The sequence below is a fragment of the Brassica oleracea genome, chromosome C2 (genome assembly GCF_000695525.1).
Source record: "Brassica oleracea var. oleracea cultivar TO1000 chromosome C2, BOL, whole genome shotgun sequence".
NCBI lineage: Eukaryota > Viridiplantae > Streptophyta > Magnoliopsida > Brassicales > Brassicaceae > Brassica > Brassica oleracea.
This window is the reverse complement of record NC_027749.1, coordinates 40,409,044-40,427,361: the sequence shown is the minus strand read 5'-3', so window position 1 is coordinate 40,427,361 and position 18,318 is coordinate 40,409,044. Positions and strand designations below refer to the sequence as shown.

The 18,318-nt window shown below is 37.0% G+C and overlaps 1 protein-coding gene across 1 annotated transcript; it reads right to left on the bottom strand.

Annotated features, from left to right (window-relative positions):
- Positions 1-8,729: 8,729 nt before the first annotated feature.
- LOC106325559 (disease resistance protein RPS6-like) lies at positions 8,730-13,174 on the bottom strand. Its single transcript, XM_013763607.1, has 5 exons — positions 12,602-13,174; positions 11,382-12,513; positions 10,988-11,293; positions 10,454-10,861; positions 8,730-10,010 (listed from the first exon to the last, which is right to left on the bottom strand). The coding sequence occupies exons 1-5, from the start codon at positions 13,066-13,068 to the stop codon at positions 8,784-8,786; spliced, it is 3,540 nt and encodes a 1,179-aa protein (XP_013619061.1). The 5' UTR covers positions 13,069-13,174; the 3' UTR covers positions 8,730-8,783.
- Between the last annotated feature and the right edge of the window lie 5,144 nt (positions 13,175-18,318).

Below are 18,318 nucleotides of genomic sequence, written 5' to 3'. Positions count from 1 at the left end.
CAAATTTCCTCCATTAGTGTCAAAACCCAAGAATTGTTCTCAAGCAAAAGTTTAAACCCTACTTGGAAGATCTGAAAAAAAGAAAAAGACTTTTGAAACATTGTCTAGGGGTATTAATGTTATAGAAGTAAATGTTACTACTCCTGGCTCTACTTCTTGGGTATTAGATACCTGCTGTGGTGCTCATATTTGTAAGAATATGAATGGCCTCAGCAACAGTAGAATTTTGGAGAAAGTACAAGTGGACATACGCTTGGGAAATGGAGCAAGGGTTGCTGCATTAGTTGTGGGAACATTTCACTTGTCTTTACCTTCAGGCTTGGTTTTAGAGCTTAAGAATTGCTACTCTGTACCTGCTATAAGTAGGAATATTATTTCCATTCCTTGTTTGGATTTGGAAGGATTTCAGTTTTCGATCAAAAACAAGTGTTGTTCTTTTGATCGTAATGATATCTTTTATGATAGCCGTCCATTAGAGAATGGACTTTATATTGTAGACCAAAGCATGTCTGTCTATAATATCAGTACCAAAAGATTCAAGTCTAACGACACAAATCAGACTTTTCTTTGGCATTTCTTTGGCATTTCTTTGGCATTGTCGTTTGGGCCACATAAATAAGAAACACATTCAAAAGCTTCATAGTGATGGACTTTTGAGCTCATTTGATTATGAATCATATGAAAAATGTGAATCTTATTTATTGGGTAAAATGGCTAAGGCTCCTTTTACTGGACACGGTGAAAGAGCCAAAGACTTATTGGAACTTATACATACTGATGTATGTGGACTAATGAGTATAAATGTTAGAGGAAACTATCAGTACTTCATTACATTTACTGACGAATTCAGTAGATATGGTTATGTTCATTTAATGAAACATAAGTCTGAATCTCTTGAAAAGTTCAAAGAATTTCATAATGAAGTACAAAATCAGCTTGACAAGAAAATAAAATCTCTTCGATTTGATCGAGGTGCAGAATATTTGAGTCAAGCGTTTAATGATCATCTGAGAGAATGTGAAATTTTTCCACAACTCACTCCTCTAGGAACACCACAATTGAATGGTGTGTCCGAAAGGAGAAATCGAACTTTATTAGATATGGTTCGGTCTATGATGAGTCATACAGATCTTCCACCATCTTTTTGGAGATACGTTCTAGAAATGTCTGCGTTTACGCTAAATAGATGTCCATCAAAATCAGTTGGGAAGACACCATATGAGATGTGGACTGGAAAGGTTCCAAATCTGTCTTTTATGAAAATTTGAGGTTCTAATGCTTATGTCAAACGTATGTTTACTGATAAGCTTGGACCTAAATCTGATGAATGCTACTTCATTGGTTGTCCTAAAGAAACCAAAAGTTATTACTTTTACTACCCGACCGAGAACAAAGTGTTTGTTGCTCATAGTGGTGTTTTTCTTGAGAGAGAATTTCTTTCTAAGAAGAACAGTGGGAGTAAAGTACAACTCGAAGAAGTTCGAGAAACACAGGAGATGGTTTCATCATCTTAGGAAGATGATCAATTAGATTTACGAAGAGTCGTAGAATCTACACATGTGGAACCTGGAGTGCGTAGGTCCGAAAGGACTCGTCACGAACCTGATAGATATGAGGTTTGGGTGGCGAATCATCATGATCTATTGATAATAGAAAGTGATGAACCTAAGTCCTTTGAGGAAGCTATAATGGGCCCTAACTCCAATATATTGCTTGAAGCAAGCATCTCGGAGTTGGAATCTTCGTTTTAATGAGGCAATCAAAGAGTTTGATTTCATTAGAAATAAAGAAGAACCTTGCGTTTACAAGAAGACTAGTGGGAGCGCAGTTTTCCTTGGTGTTGTATGTAGATGACATACTTTGAGGTTGTTTCTTAATGAAAGACATGGAAAAAGCTACATATATCCTTGGAATAAGAATCTATAAATATAGATTAAATAAGACTATTGGATTATTTCAAGATACTTATATCGATAAGGTCTTACATAGATTTAAGATGCATGATTCCAAGAAACGCTTTTTGCCAATGTCTCACGGCGTAACTCTTAGCAAGACTCAGTGTCCTTCGACACAGGATGAGCGAGAGCGCATGAGTAAAATCCCATTTGCTTCTGCTAAAGGATCTATCTTGTACGCCAATTTTTTTTTTTAAATGACAAAGGTGATTTTCGATCACGAGTTGGTTTCATCTTTTGCCTTAATGGAGAGTGGTGGGTTGAAAGAGTTCCAAGAAAAGCACCATAGTATAGTCTCAATGGATGCAGATGTTGTTGATTCATTGACCAAGCCTCTTCCATGGCCTAAGTATGAGAGTCATACTGCAGCCATGGGTACTAAGTATCTTAAGATATGATCTTGGTTTTAGTGGGAGGCTTTATGTTTATGATATGATGTTCATTTTGACATACATTTGATTATGTATTCAAAATAATGAAATTGTTTCAGATTTATTTTATTATTGGATAATTAAATAAAAATCCCAAAATAATTTATATCATTCTTATAGGTCATCAAGTACGTGACTTGATCATGGAACCCTATTAGTGAAAATGGCATAAATTATTGAGGTCCAAGGTTGTTAACATGGGACATTAATAACCAAGAATGACTAGTATGTGAGGTGATTGATGACTAAGTTTCATAGAGTCATTCAATATGTGGTATTGAAGTCAATCACATGGATATGTGTTAGAGAACACATGATCGGACTGACCCGCTAATGAGAACTCTACAAGATTGTTATATGAGTGTCATAAGAGTTTCTCATTACGACTATAGAGTATAGTCCTTAGACCTGAGTTCGTCATGATTCTCTACTTGTGGATTAGTTAACTTTGACCTTGTCAGCCGTAACTGGTGATTATAAAGGCATTGATTAGGTGTTCTATAAATTTTGTAAGGAACAGGGATGGAACAAGATGGGATTTGTCCCTCCCATATAACGGGAGACAAATATCTCTAGGCCTATCGAAGATTTGATATTAAGAAATGCATGGCCTTTCTCAAACGAGGTGAATGTCAGTCGTTTGTTTGATCAGTATAAATCAGAGTTCGATAAACATGATCTAGCTTAATAAGGATGACACTAGTTCTTGTCTTATGCTGAGATCGAGATATAGAGACAAAGAGATTATGAAAATAGATGATTCTAGTACAAGTGAGAGATTGTTGGGAATGTCTTAAAATCATTTATTAGAATTCATTACTAATATTATATGATCCTATAGGGTCACACACCAAAACGAATTGGATTATAAATATTTTAGGGTTTATATTTATGTTATATATATGATATATAATTTACATATAATAAATACATATGCGATATGTAAGGTAACTTATATATGCGTATGCAATAGTGATTGCACGTTGGCTAACTAATACAAATGGGCTTAGTCCATAATTCTAATGTGATTAGAATTAGGTTTCATGCACGTTATATAAGGTCATACCGTTGACGTTTTGTGCGATATACAAAACCACACAAAAATAAATGTGACGGCTAAAACCCTAAAGAGACAAAAAGAGTTTCTCAAGGCTTTGAGATTTGATCTCAACGGTACTAGCATTCCGTATCGATCTAGTTCGTGTGCATGTGGATACCGGTAGAGGCACAACGTTTGGAGTGCTCTAAATCTCGACTTGGTTTGTTTGTTTTTCCGCTGCAAAATTTTCAGGTATATTTAAGACCCTAAAATCTAAGTTTATTTCAGTATTGGCATGAGATTCTAGGCAAATTGAATTCGTTGATTTATAAATTGTTATAAACCGGTATGAATTCCAATAGGATATGTTCATGTTTCTAGCTCAGTTCGATCGTGTTCTTCCTTTTTTCTCCAAATTCATTTCCAAATGCGTTTTTCAGTAAGCTAACCTGTAACCTGTAATAGGTATAGAAGAACAACAAAAAGCGCTGAAAAGACCAAAATACCTTAAAAATCCAATCATTCTTTGTCAAAAACCGAGTTTAAAACTGATAAAAACACAACACATCAACTATGTAAAGACAGAGTTTGATTCTTACAAAGAGAGCATGTTTGTCAACGTGGAGCTAACAACCAACTGACGCAAAATTGCTGAATTTGAAAGTGCGTGTATAAAGTATTCAAAGACACAGGAATTATAAAACAGGTTCTTTTGTTTTATTTCTTTCTTAACTTTCTTTCTATTGTTGTAGAGATCATCTTACATTAGACCTCTATATATATAGGACATTCTTGACTTCTCCTATTACAAGTATATCTAGGAATTCTTATCTTTATCCTAAACATATTAAGCTATTCATCCTTATCTTCAATAGCTTGTCGAACAAGTAAACTTGAAGCTTATCCAACATTCTCCCTTCTAAGCTTCAGTTCACTCTCACTTAGGTCTTGTACTTTGATCAGTTCCACCATCTCTTTGAACTTGATCCTTGCTAATGCTTTAGTTAACACGTCTGCGCGTTGCTCTGTTCCTGCAATGTGATCCACGTCGACTAACTCCTTCTCCACGCATTCTCTGATGAAGTGAAAACGCTTGTGGATGTGTTTGCTGCGTCGATGAAATACCGGGTTCTTGGCAAGTGCAATGGCTGACTTGTTGTCAACGCGAATCAAGGTTCTCTTGACTTCTCCTCCTATGATCTCGCTTAGTAAGTCTTGAAGCCATATCGCTTGCTTAGTAGCTTCAGTTGCGGCCATGTATTCGGCCTCACAAGAAGATAACGTGACCACATCTTGTTTCTGCGAGCACCATGATATTGGTGTATCGTTGAGACAAAACAGGTATCCAGTCGTGCTTCGTCCGTCGTCTGGATCGGTGTTGTGACTGCTGTCGCTGTATCCCACAAGATCTTGTGATCCTCCATGCTTGTACCTCAAACCGTAACCACAAGAACCCTTCAAGTATCTCAGAACTTGCTTCAACGCCTTTCCATGTGACTCTCTCGGTGAATGCATAAACCTGCTTAATATCCCAACACTAGACGCCATGTCAGGTCTCGTATGCATCAGGTATCTCAAGCAACCTATCTTTCTTCTATAGTCGCTTGCGTCAATCTCAGGTTCATTCAATGCTTTTGAGAAATGCACACCAAACTCCATTGGTATGCTTACCGAGTTGCAGTCACTCATATTTGCTTCCTCTAATATGCGTCGAGCATATGCTTCTTGCTTGATCACAATGCCTTCCTTGCTCTGTTTCACTTCTATGCCGAGATAATAGGTTAACAAACCTAAATCTGACATCTCAAACTTCTCAGACATCGATTCCTTGAACTTCTTAATTGCTTTCATTGAGTTTCCCGTGATGAATAGATCATCTACATAGGTAGCCACGATGAGAAGATCTCCTCTTTCTTCTTTGCGATAGACTGAGCTCTCCTTAGTGCATTTTACGAACTTTAACTCTTTCAGTATCTGATTCAGCTTCGTGTTCCATGCTCTAGGAGCTTGTCGCAGACCGTACAAAGCTTTCTTCAGTTTATAGACTTTGTGTTCCTCGCCTTTCTTCACAAACCCTTCCGGTTGCGTTACATAAACTTCTTCAATCAACTCGCCATGCAAGAAAGCTGTCTTTACATCCATGTGATGTATTTCCCACTTTTCTGCTGCGGCAAGAGCTATCAGGAGTCTTATTGTTTCAAGACGAGCCACGGGAGCAAAGACTTCATCAAAGTCTATACCTTGTTCTTGCACGTATCCTTTTGCGACCAATCTTGACTTGAACTTATTAATGCTACCGTCTGCATTACGCTTGACCTTGAAGACCCACTTGAGACCTATCAGCTTCACTCCTTGTGGTTTCTCTACAAGCACCCAAGTCTCATTCTTATCAATAGAATTAATTTCATCTTTACATGAAACTCTCCATCTCTTGTCTTTAAGCGCTTCTTGTATCGTCATTGGCTCGTCATTCAGTGCCAATAGTAGTACTTCGCACTCGACGTCAGCTAACAGAACATAATCTTTAAGATACTCAGGTTTGCTTACTTGTCTTGTTGAGCGTCTTAACTCTTGAACGGGGTTCTGATCTTCTGCATTTGCAGGTGAGTGTATCACCTCTGTTTCTGCTTCAGATTCGACTACTTCTTCCGCATCATTCGTAGCAGCTTCTTCAGTTGCAACTCCAACCACAAACGGACCACTTCCATTGTCTTCTATAGCTCCCCATGCCATATGGAACATCCCAGGCTCGCTTTGGACTTGCTTAACATCTCCCTTCCAATTCCAACGAGCCTTCTCATCAAAAACTACATCCCGACTTACTATAATTTTCTTTGAAGTGGGATTGTAGAGTTTGTATGCCTTCGATCCTGGCTCAATGCCAAGATGAACTGCAGCTTCTGATCTATCATCGAGCTTCTTTAAATGTCCTCCATCCTTCTTAGCATACGCTGTGCAGCCAAATACCCGAATATGTGATACACTCGGCTTTCTTCCCTTTAAACACTCATAGGGAGTTTGATTAGACAAGTCTCTTGTAGGCACTCTGTTAATCAGGTACGTTGCGTGACGCACTGCCTCTCCCCATAAGTAATTAGGCACACCCATTGCCTTGAGTATGCTGCGAGTCATCTCCATAAGGGTCCGGTTTCTACGCTCCACCACGCCATTCTGTTGCGGGGTGTAGGGTGCAGTTAGATGCCTCCTTATGCCGTTGTCATTGCAGAATGTATTGAACTCTTGTGAGGTAAACTCACCTCCTCTGTCTGTGCGTAGCGTCATGATCTCCTTCTTTAAGTCTTTCTCGACAAGTTTCTTAAACGCTTTAAACCTGTCGAACGCATCGCTCTTTTCTTTCAATAAGATCGTCCACATGAATCTTGTGCTGTCGTCAATTATGACAAAGATGTAGCGGTTTAGCGACAGTGTTGCTGGTGAGATAGGACCACAAAGGTCTGCGTGCAATAGCTCAAGTGGTTGAGATGATCTAAACGCCGTTGCTTTGGGAAAAGACTGTCTAGCTTGCTTGCCTACCAAGCACGAATCGCAGAGTTGTTTTTCTTCTTTTATCTTTGGCAATCCAATCACCATATTGTGAGTTGCCATGGCTTTTACAGTCTTGAAGCTTACATGACCAAGTCTGGCGTGCCATCTCCATGAATCTTCCTCGAGTCTTGCGTGCAAACAAGTCGCTTTTCCTACTTTCAATTTCAACTTGTACAGTCGATTTGCAGTCCTCAATACCTTTACTAGTAACCTCCCTTCAGGGTCTCTTAATGTTAAGAAGTTGTTTTTCATTCGAACATCACAACCTTGCTCAGTTGCTTGTCCCAGACTCAAGATGTTACTCTTTAGCTCCGGGATATAGTAGATGTCTTGTAACAGCTTCTGCTCCCCTGTCTTAGCTTCAAACAAGATCGACCCTTTACCGTTTATCTCGACGAATGATCCATCCCCAAACTTTACCTTTCCTTTGACGTTTTCGTTTAGTTCGGAGAAGTAGGACCTCTCTCCTGTCATATGATTTGAAGCGCCATTGTCAAGATACCACACACCTTCTTCTTTCTCGTGAAATTCCAGCTTCTTTGGTATAACTTTCTCTTCGTTGAGGAATATTACTTCGTGCATGTATAAGGCTGCTTCTGCTACCTCTGTTTCGGTTTTGTTTAGCTCCTCGTTATCTTTCTTCTCGGTACAGACCGAAGCATGCTCTGACCTAACGAACTTGCTTTAGAGGCGAGTTCAGATATCTTCCCTGAGAACGTGTCAATAGAGTCTGTGTCATCCATCTTCAATCGATCAAACTCATTCATTAGAGTTAATAGTCGAGCTGATTTAACTCGTTCTGCACCTAAGTTCCTTGATCGTATAGCTTCCCAAATAAGTTTAGGGGAACCTAGGTCACCAACTTGCAAAACTAATCCTTCAGATATCGATTGAAACAAGAGCGATGTAGCTATGTCGTTCTTTTCTTCATCCTCAACTCCAGGTTCGATCGCTTCCCATGCCTTATGAACGCGCATTAACACTCTCATCTTCATCGCCCATATCGTATAGTTTGATGTCGTTAACATCGGACAAACCACGGTGGTAGGCACACCATCTTTTACTTTCACCAAACTTTTGAATCTTCCATAATTCTCTGTATCTAAGTTCTTCGATTGATTTGAACCTCAGGCTCTGATACCAAATAAAGTATTCAAAGACACAGGAATTATAAAACAGGTTCTTTTGTTTTATTTCTTTCTTAACTTTCTTTCTATTGTTGTAGAGATCATCTTACATTAGACCTCTATATATATAGGACATTCTTGACTTCTCCTATTACAAGTATATCTAGGAATTCTTATCTTTATCCTAAACATATTAAGCTATTCATCCTTATCTTCAATAGCTTGTCGAACAAGTAAACTTGAAGCTTATCCAACAGTGTACTGTTTTATCGCTGCCAGAGACACCAAGATCAACTTTTTGAAGAGTCAAGTTGGCAGCTCACAGACCATATTGCATAAATGAAAGTTAACGCGGAAGAACTGGATTTTAATCTACTTTCAAAACAATACATTTCTTAGCTTATTGTTCTGAAAAAATAAAATGTGTGAAAGAAGCAACGGTAATCGTTGTTAATAGATTCATAACTTGAAGAAATTTCTTCGTAGAAGTTTATAGAGGATATATTGATGATGGTACCTCATGGTGTGCAAGTTAAAGGGTTCTTGAGCTGCCCTAAAGACTAATATCATGCAATACCTTTTTTCATTTTTTTCTGAATAAATTAAACTTTGATTTTTAACCCCATATATGTATGAAAAACGTTACAGTGGCCAATAGATACTAACAAGAAGATGGTACATGCAGTCATTGGCGTTTTAAACCACATCCTATTAGTCTGAGCCCTGTACTAACAAGACTAAACTCTATCTCAACTTGTTCGCAATTCGATTCACCACTGTCTTGGTTTTGACGGAAAGGACAGTCAAATATAATCAGATGATCATACTCTTGAGGTAAGGAGAAATCTATTGACTCTGTTGACCCAGAGTAGTTCCCGTGGCTGTCTTTAAACCGGCAATTTACCTCAATGTCTATAAAGCAAAGATGATGGTCGGCGGTTTCTGTTCCTTCAGTAACCGCATCGACATCAGAAACCACGACACAAGCCTTGAAGTTGAAGACTGGTTGTTGAGAAAGAGAAGAATGATGTAGAGGGATGTTAAAGATGCTCCCAGCAGATCTGTGCGTAAAGTAAGGGGGCACTTCAACACCTGGTAAGATCAGATACTTGGAAGCTGATTGTTGAATGAAGTTTTCTTGATTCAAATTTATGCAGTTGGTGAAACTTATCAATGACAACTTAGTGCAAGTATTACTGGTGTCTTCTGCTTCCTCCAGTGGAAAGTCTAGAAAGCTAACTTCAGACAATTGCTCGCAGTCCGAGAAGAAAATCTCGCCAAGATTTTCAAGTTTGAAGATGTTTGGTGAGATGCATCTTAGCTGTCTGCATTCCCACATTTCCAGGGCTTCAAGGCTAGAAAAGTTATTTATCCATGGAGGGACTTCTTCAATCGCTGTTTGGTTAAGATAAAGATTGGAGATATTGCTTGAGATATCTGGAAAACTTTTCAGCCGTGGACATCCACTGAGATTGAGACGATAGAGAGATTTTAGGTTGATGCCAGTTGGAAGAGTCGCTAGATTTTTGCATTTCCACATTTCCAAGGATTCAAGTTTGGAGAAGTTTTCGATCCATCGAGGAACTTCTTCTATCGCCGTTTGGTTTAGATAGAGGGTGGAGATGTTATCTGAGATATCAGGGAAACTCTTCAACTGCGAGCATTCATTGAGGTTGAGGCGGTAGAGAGATTTCAAGTTGATGCCAGTTGGTAGAGTCTCTAGACTTGAGCATCCTGTCATTTCCAAGGTGGTTAGTTTATTAAGATTCTGAATGAATGAACAAGTTAGCTCCACCAAACTAGAGCAACCATTGAGATTTAGTGTCTCTAGACTTGTTGCCAGTGAAAGATCTGGGATTTCTTTCAGGTTTTGTGATCCGGACAACATTATCTTTGTGAGGCTTGTAAGAGGCTGAATAAACAAAATAATAATAATTAAGACAACAGAAAAGATAGTAATAAAGATCTGGAATTAAGTCTTAACAAATACTTCCTCCGTATCACAAATGTAAATTTTTCATTTGTTAAAACGGTAAATATTTAATAAAATTAATTGGTTCCCTCAAAATAACTATTTATAATTATTAAATACTAAAACAATTTATAGAAATACACAAAAGGCTATTTTTGAAATAAAATTTCCAAAATATTTATCTTTGTGAAGCCGAGATAATAGCTTATATGTTGGTGAGTTTATACTGTTTATATATAAGCTTTTTTAGTCTTTTATAGATATAACCTTGAATTATTGATAAAAAAAAAATATAACCTTCAATTATTGATAAAAAAAAATATAACCTTGAACATATTTTGATACATTGACCCAAAAAAAAAGTTTCAATAAGTATGTCATACCTGAACTCCCTCCCATAACCTTTGACTCATGCTGTGCTCCATGCGAAGTTCAACAAGATTCTCAAGACGCAATTTAGAAGGGAAAATTTCAAAAGCTGTCTTGTTTGCAATGATGGATTCTATTTTACTCGAAATATCAGGGAAAACCTTCAACTGTGAGCAACCATTGAGAACGAGGCGAACTAGAGATTTCAGGTTGGCTCCATTTGGAAGTGTCTCCAGATTTGTGCATCCAGACATGTTCAAATCCGTCAGTTTATTGAGACTTTGAATAGAAGAGGGAAGCTCCACCAAGCTTGAACAACCATGAAGATTCAATGTCTCAAGATTGGTCGCCGTTGAAAGATCTGGAATCTTTTTCAGGCTTTTAGATCCTGACAAATCCATATCCTTCAGGTATGTAAGCTCCTGCACCAAAATAGACTAAGAAATAAACTGGACCATACAAGTAATAATATCATACTTATTCCATGTCAATGTATTGGAATGCTATAATTCTAATCAACCACATTATAATAATTAATGGACACTAACCTCAACTTCTTTCCATAGCTTTTTAAGCTTGCTGTTAGGCATACTGAGTTCAACCAAATATTCAGGACAAAATTTAGAAGGCATGCATTCCATAGGATATCCTGGCCAACTTAGTAACTTGAGTTCATCCGGAAAATCATTGAGTGTTTTGGGTGTTTGCCATCTAACTTCTTTCTTCGGTTGCAATGACCTTTTATAGAATTTTAGAAAACGGAGATTACTCATCCTTTTAAAAGCCTTCTCATGTATCTTCACCTTATCAATTTCATCTAAGTCCATTGATATACCTATAAGCTTTTCAGTACCCTGAAAAATACAAGAATCATTCTCTTTAAGAAAGGCAAAAAATTAATCTCATTCACACTATAGGCAGAGGTAGAAAGACAAAACTTACGGTACGATCTTTAAGAACATTGCAAACATCCTTTGAATCCATTAGAAATTCTCGTTCTCCAGGCTTGTCAGATTGTCCACGAACAATTTCTTTACCCATTTCTTGTACTAAACAGTGCATCTCCACGATGTTCGTATTATTCCAAAATGGTACCACACGTATGAGGGACTTATCAACTAAAACTTCAAGACCCATGTCAACATTCAACTCACTATCTGCAAGCATCAACTTGATGTAACTGACTTCATCACCGTTAAAAAGACACGCGAGGTGACGAAACAATGCTTTATATTCTTTTCTTTCTAATGATTTGTAGCTGAAGCTTAGTGCTTCGTCAATTCTTCCGTCTAGACCTTTCCGAAGAGCTGGCAACATATTTACCCAATGAGTTTTGTCCCTTTCCCTCAAGGCCGAACCTATAATGTTAAGTCCCAAAGGAAGACCACCTAGACGCATTGCAACTTCAGACGCAACCTCCATGAACCCATCAGGCGGAGAATCTTGTCTGAAAGCAGATCGACATAACATCTGAAGCGCTATTTCTTTAGATGGGGTTTCAACCTTGTAAACACATGTAATCCGATGGGCCCTTAGTATCTGCATATCTTTTGTAATTGCAATTATCCTACTCCCAGGACCAAAACATTCGTCTCCACCAGCCAACGCATCTAACACCACCGGATCATCCAAATCATCGATAAATATAAGAACTTTTTGGCGCTTTAGCTTCTCTCTCACGGCATTTAAGGTATCTACTTTTACCCCTTCCTTATCTAATATCTTAGAAAGGAAGTTTTCTTGCAAGTGCAGCTTCATGTTAATATCATCTGAGTTACCTTTGAGATAACATTCCTTACTCTTGGATATGAAACGCATGTCTATGAAAACTTTACCATGGAAGTGACGAGAGAGTCGAGATTCTAGTGCTCTTGCAATAATACTCTTGCCAATTCCGGAAGGACCCCATATCCCAATCATCTTCACTTCCTTGGATTCCAAGCACAAAAGTGAACTCATCTTTTCCATATGATCTTCGATCCCGACAAAGTCCTCGAAATCCTTAGTCGGATTTAAATTCAATTTACCCAAAACATCATTGGCTATTACTTCAATCATTGTTGCTTCGTTTTCCCTAACAATATGAAAAATATCAATACATAAACAAGTATGAATAGTAAAATGTCAAGTATGAACCAAAAAAAAGAAAGATAAAGTCTTACCAGTTTTGAGAATGATATCCGACAAGATTTGCAACATCGGTCAAAGCTTTCTTCCATAGTTGTATCTCGTCCTCTGTTTTTCTCAGGCATGTCTTCTTAAAGACCTCTCCAAACTCTTTAGTCTGATGTCTGACATGACAAGGATCAACCTCGTAGAAAACGGGTATAACTATTTGACTTAACTCTTCTTGGCATTTCACTATCTCCAGCAACTCGTTAAGGCACCAGCTAGAAGAAGCGTATTTTTGGGAGAAGATGACGATCGCAATCCTTGATTTTTTAATGGCTTGCTTAAGGACGGGATCAAGTGATTCACTTGTCTCGATCTTCTTGTCTTTGAAAGCACTGATGAGTTTTCGATCCAACTCCTTGAGAAAATGGCTGAGGAATGACTTACGGACATCTTTTCCTCTGAAGCTCGGGAAGACGTCGTATACCCAATCACAAGACGATGAAGAAGAAGACATGAAGAGAAACAAAACAAATAACCTGAGAAAGATTGCAATGATCTAATCTAAATAATCAGAACTTTTTTGGTGAAACTGATCACTCCTCTCGTATGCTTTGTCTGAAAGTTCGTTAGTCAACAAGATTGAAAGTCGATATAAAAGTTCTTTTCTTTTATTTTCTGAAAGTGAGTATACTTCATACGATGAATCTAAGATGTCAGGAAACAAAGACAACCAAGAGAGATGCAGGGAAAGGGACAACGCGTCTGTATTTTTCTTTCTCATTAATCAATTAAGTTTTCTTAAATCCTTTATTAAAACTTAAACCATAGTATAACTATTTAACAGAGTTATTAAATTATTAATTTGCAAGATAATGGAGTACAGGTCTACAACAGTAGGCTATGGCATCCCATGTAACATAGTTTTAAATAAAACTTTTCTGCTGACAAAAAAATAAATTAAAAAATTTCGCAATAACTTCAAGTTGAAATAGATAAATTTACAATTAGCATATATATATGTATGATCTTGATTGTTAAATAGAAACAATTATATATTTAAATGTATTGCCTAACTAATAAAATTGTTAAATAGAAAAACGGAGGACGAGTTACACCTATGGCGGAAGCTTAATTAATAGAAACGTATATGCCTGATTAATAAAATTAAGAGAAACTATTATATATTTGAAGTTTTCTTAAAATTTATCAGATATGTAGTGTAAATAATTTTTGAAATAAAGTTCATGCGCTTAAAAGATATGTACTTTTCTAAAAAAAATAAATGTTTTGTATTTATGTATATTAAAACATATGAAAATCTGATAATGAATCATTTCAACAATTTTAAATCAGTAGTAATTTAGTAAATACAATTACATTTTAAAAAACTATAATTTATTATTATTAATTTATGTAGAATATATTGAAAATGTAAAATACATATTTTTTATAAACAAATGACTTTGCAAAACATTTATTTTTCGGAAAATATATTAAACTTTTTGGTTTCTGACAATTGGAAATGGTCATTATAATGCGTTAGTAACTTTTGACGAATTACTATTGCTAGAAAGAAATATCATTGAGCAATCATAGGAAACTGTTCATGTACTATATTTATATGGCGACAATTTTATACTGTTGGCCACATGTCATCGTTAAGCCCAGTTCCAATAGATTAATGGATAATATATAGGACATGTACCAGTCTTGAAATAAATAAACCTTCATGTGGAAGGCATTTATGCAGTTTATAGTAATTAAATGATTCATCTCTCTAAGCTTCTCCACTCCTCGGAGCATACCAATGTAAAACTCCATTTTTTCCTTCAAAATAGAGTAAAAGTGAAAATAGAGTAAAATTGTTCCAACTCTACTCCCTTTTCCACTCCATTATGAAGTGATGAACAAACAAAAAATAAATTACTCCATTTATGGAGTAAATTTCATTATGGAGTGAGAAATGGAGTTGAGTTGGAGCATTCCTTACTCCATATCCACTTTTACTCCATTTTATAGAAAAAAATGGAGTTGGGATGTAGATGCCCTCAGAGCTGTCAATTGGTTGGGTGCCCATAGGTGTGGCCCAGTGCAGACTGTGTTGAACGGGTAACGGGTAATTCCATGTATTTCATTGTCCAGTTGGGCTGAACACCAAATTTGCCCATAGGCAATTGGGCCAATCTAATTGCATAATGGGTTAACCCATTAAAAAATAGTTTTTTTTTTAATATTGGGAGAAAATTGAAAAATCAATTATACGATTCATCTGCTATTCTCCGGTCTGAACCAGATTTCTCCATTATATGAAGAGCAATTCTCCTAAATAGACCATTTTCAAGTTTTGATCACAAAAATAGACCATAAGAAGGAAAATGACAAAAATGTTTGATTTAATAAGTAAAAAGACCATAATACTCTAAATTGAAAATTAAAAAAAAAATTGAAAATTAAAAAAAAAATTTATAGTTTTAGATTATATGTTTTTAAATTCGATTTTTTTTATAAAAACTTTTTTTTAATTTAATTTTTTTTTCATATTTTCTTTTTGTAATTCGAAAATACTTTTTCAGATTATTTTTAAAATTTTTATTTTCAAATTTTTAATATTTATTTTTATTTTATAAAATTTTAAATCTCAATCCCAAATCACCACCCCTTAACGGATTAGTTAATCCTAGAGGTATAAGTGTATATTTACCTCTTTAATGAAACATTTTGGTCATTTTGATCATTAGAATCTATATTTGTGACAAAAACTTTTTTTGTGCTATCCTAAGGTATTTTTCGCTTATATAAAACATAGTTATAATTTTTTTTACATAAAACAGATAGTATAATTTTTTTTATATAAAAGAGAGAGTTATAATTTTTTTTACATAAAACACAGTTATCAAAAATTGAAGTCTATTGAATTTATTTTACATCACATTTGTATTCATAATTTTTCATCGACATTAAAATTGGAATAAGTTTAAACAGATTTACTTATAATTGGGCGGGTTTGGGCTGTCCAGCTGGATGATGGGTGAAGTTGGGTTTGGGTAGTATTGGGTGTGGGATAAATATGGATGTGGCTGTTTTGTATCTAAAAAAATATATGCCCAACTGGACACACCCATTTGGGTGTTGGGCCGCCCAGTTGACAGCCCTACTCTAAACTCTCCGTATCGTTGGTCTTTGTTTTCGGCCGGCGGTGGTGGGCTCCTTTGGCCACATCTTCGGTCGGATTGTCTTTCCTATTTCTTTTTAGCTGTATCTTTGGTTTCTTTTTGTCTACCAGTGATTATTATCTTCATACATGCTCTAAACATTTGTAGATCCAGATCGATAGATCCCTTCTCGGTTATCCTTGCATGTTGGTGGTAGATCTTCTGGTGCATGATCTCGTCCCTCTGCTGGCTCCGGGTTCGGTTGATCTAAGCACTGAGGGGTCTTGTTTCTAGATTCACGGATCTGAATTTGGTTCAAGCTTCCTTTTTATGTGCGGTTTTTATGCTTTGGTTGGTTGCTTCAAGAGTTGAAGATCTCGTTTTCAGGAGGAGCGCTTCTCCTTGGTTTCGTTTGCGATGTCCGGTTCCTGTGCATGTCATTATTCTCTTCTCCATCAGAGTTTTCCGGCTATGCTAAAGGAGTTGGAGCCTTAGCTCTTAGTCAACATGTCGATTGGTAATTCAAGTTCTTCTCCTCGTCTACCCGGTTTGGATTCAAATGGTTTGTTCTCGTGGCTCTTGTTGATCGTTGGAGCAGTATAATGAGACCCATATTGAAGATCCAGCCTCAATAATTCGACTTTGGTGATACGCTTATCTCTTCTCCTCCTGATTTCAAGCTTCTTCAGCTTCTTGAGTGTCTTGTTGTTTATGATTTTACTTATGTTTGAGTTGTATGAATGTATAATCACTGTGTTTGTTTGGGTTAGTTTCCGGGGAATTATCTTCTTTCCGCCGGCTTTAGTTTCCAGGGATTGTCCTTCATCCGCTGGCTTTGTTTCCGGGGGTTTTGGTTAAACTCGCTGGCTCTGTATCAATCTGTATGTTCTCACTTTGATGAATATAATCTTCTAGTGCTTAAAAAAAAAGTAATTAAATGATCCAAGTTTTAAATAGTGGAAGGATGCTTCACCAAATTTTTTTTTTTGAATATATGTTAAATTTACTCAAAAATAAAAATACACATTGTTTGCATCAAGTGCTACAGAATTCATATGAAGAGAAAGATTTAAAAAACCAGCCCCATTGTTTAGTCTTTTATTAGCGTGTGGCAAGCCACTCGCTTAAGCTTGCAGCGTAAGTAAAGTCCCCCAGCTGCCTGAAAGATAAGCATTTGTTCCTGATTTGCCTATCCAACATCTTTACTAATGCTTGAACTGAGATCGGAGTTGCCCCGTGCCGTCTATCATTTCTCTCACGCCATAGAGTATGTATGGTGATCTGAAATGCATATCGTGTAAGAAAGGTGGTTAGGCCTGGGATTTATAACCGGAACCGGAAAACCGGACCGGAACCGACCCGATTTTGCCCGGTTCGGGTTGATTTGGTACAGCCAAAAGTAACCAATGGATAATAATATAAAAATCCATGGGTAACGGGTCGGATCCGGGTTTTACCCGAGCCATATCGGATATCTGATATATCCAGACTTAAAGTCCCGACATAACCGTTACACGCGTGTGTATGATACATCATGCACAGTGTATCATCTCGAGACAAACCCCAATTCCCAAAATACGAACCCTAGCTTTTCGATTCTTCTTCTCCATTATAGCAATCGAGAATTGTGAAGGTTTGTATACAAATAGAGCAACCGGTGTTATCAGAAATCTTAAAGCTGGAAACATTAGTCGATTCTCTTCTCTCTCCACCGTCTGCATCTTCGAGAATTCATTCGGAGGTGAGCAACGATTTCAAATCTTCGATTGTTTGATACTTTGATCGATTAAGCTATATTGATTATCTGATAAATGATAACTTTGATTCCTCATTTATGTTTATATACATGAAAAAATTTCAATCGTATTTGATAACTTTTGATCCGATAATGTTGAATGTTGATGTTTGATAATTCTTAGACTCTTAGTCGAGTATGATTACAATTTTGATGTTTGATTGCTACAATTTATTTATTAAAAATTTGTATCAGTTCTTAACTTGTTCTTGTATGTACTATGTAGATGGATTCTTCTCCAACTCATGAACAAGACGAAGTCAACCATCAACTAATGGATGAAGAAATATCTTCAGATGAAGATGTACAAACACCGGGTTCGGGAAAAAGGAACGAGAGAGAAGAAGATGATGGTTCTAGGTCAAAGAAAAAGACGAGGTCTGATGTTTGGAACCATTACAGCAGGCTGCCAACCAACTACAACAGATGCAAATGCCGCTATTGTAAGAAAGAGTTTAGCTGTCCAACCAAGTCTGGGACCTCTAATCTGAGGAAGCACAAGAGCGGTTGTAGGGCATACATGGCATGGAAGGCTGCAAATAAGTTCAGAGACCAGTCACAGATAAATGTCGATGAAGAAGGTAACATGAGTCTGTCTAAGGTGTCTGAGAAAGTGTTCAGAGAAGCTACCAATGAGATGATAGTTTTAGGCGAGTTGCCGTTATCCTTTGTGGAGAGTTTAGCGTGGAAAAACTTCTGCAAGAAAGCCCAGATGGATCCGCCGGTATGTAGGAAGACTTGCACAAAGGAGATTGCTGCAATGTATATGGCGAGGAAAGCAGAGATGAAGAAGGTGATTGGACAGAACAAGCAAAGA

Excerpts from the sequence above, each read along its gene's own strand:
- LOC106325559 (XM_013763607.1), bottom strand. The coding sequence starts at position 13,068 with ATGTCTTCTTCTTCATCGTCTTGTGATTGGGTATACGACGTCTTCCCG. Across the intron at positions 10,862-10,987 it reads AGCTATGGAAAGAAGTTGAG|GAGCTTACATACCTGAAGGA; the intron begins GTTAGTGTCCAT and ends ATTTTGGTGCAG. Across the intron at positions 10,011-10,453 it reads GGTTATGGGAGGGAGTTCAG|CCTCTTACAAGCCTCACAAA; the intron begins GTATGACATACT and ends TTGTTTATTCAG.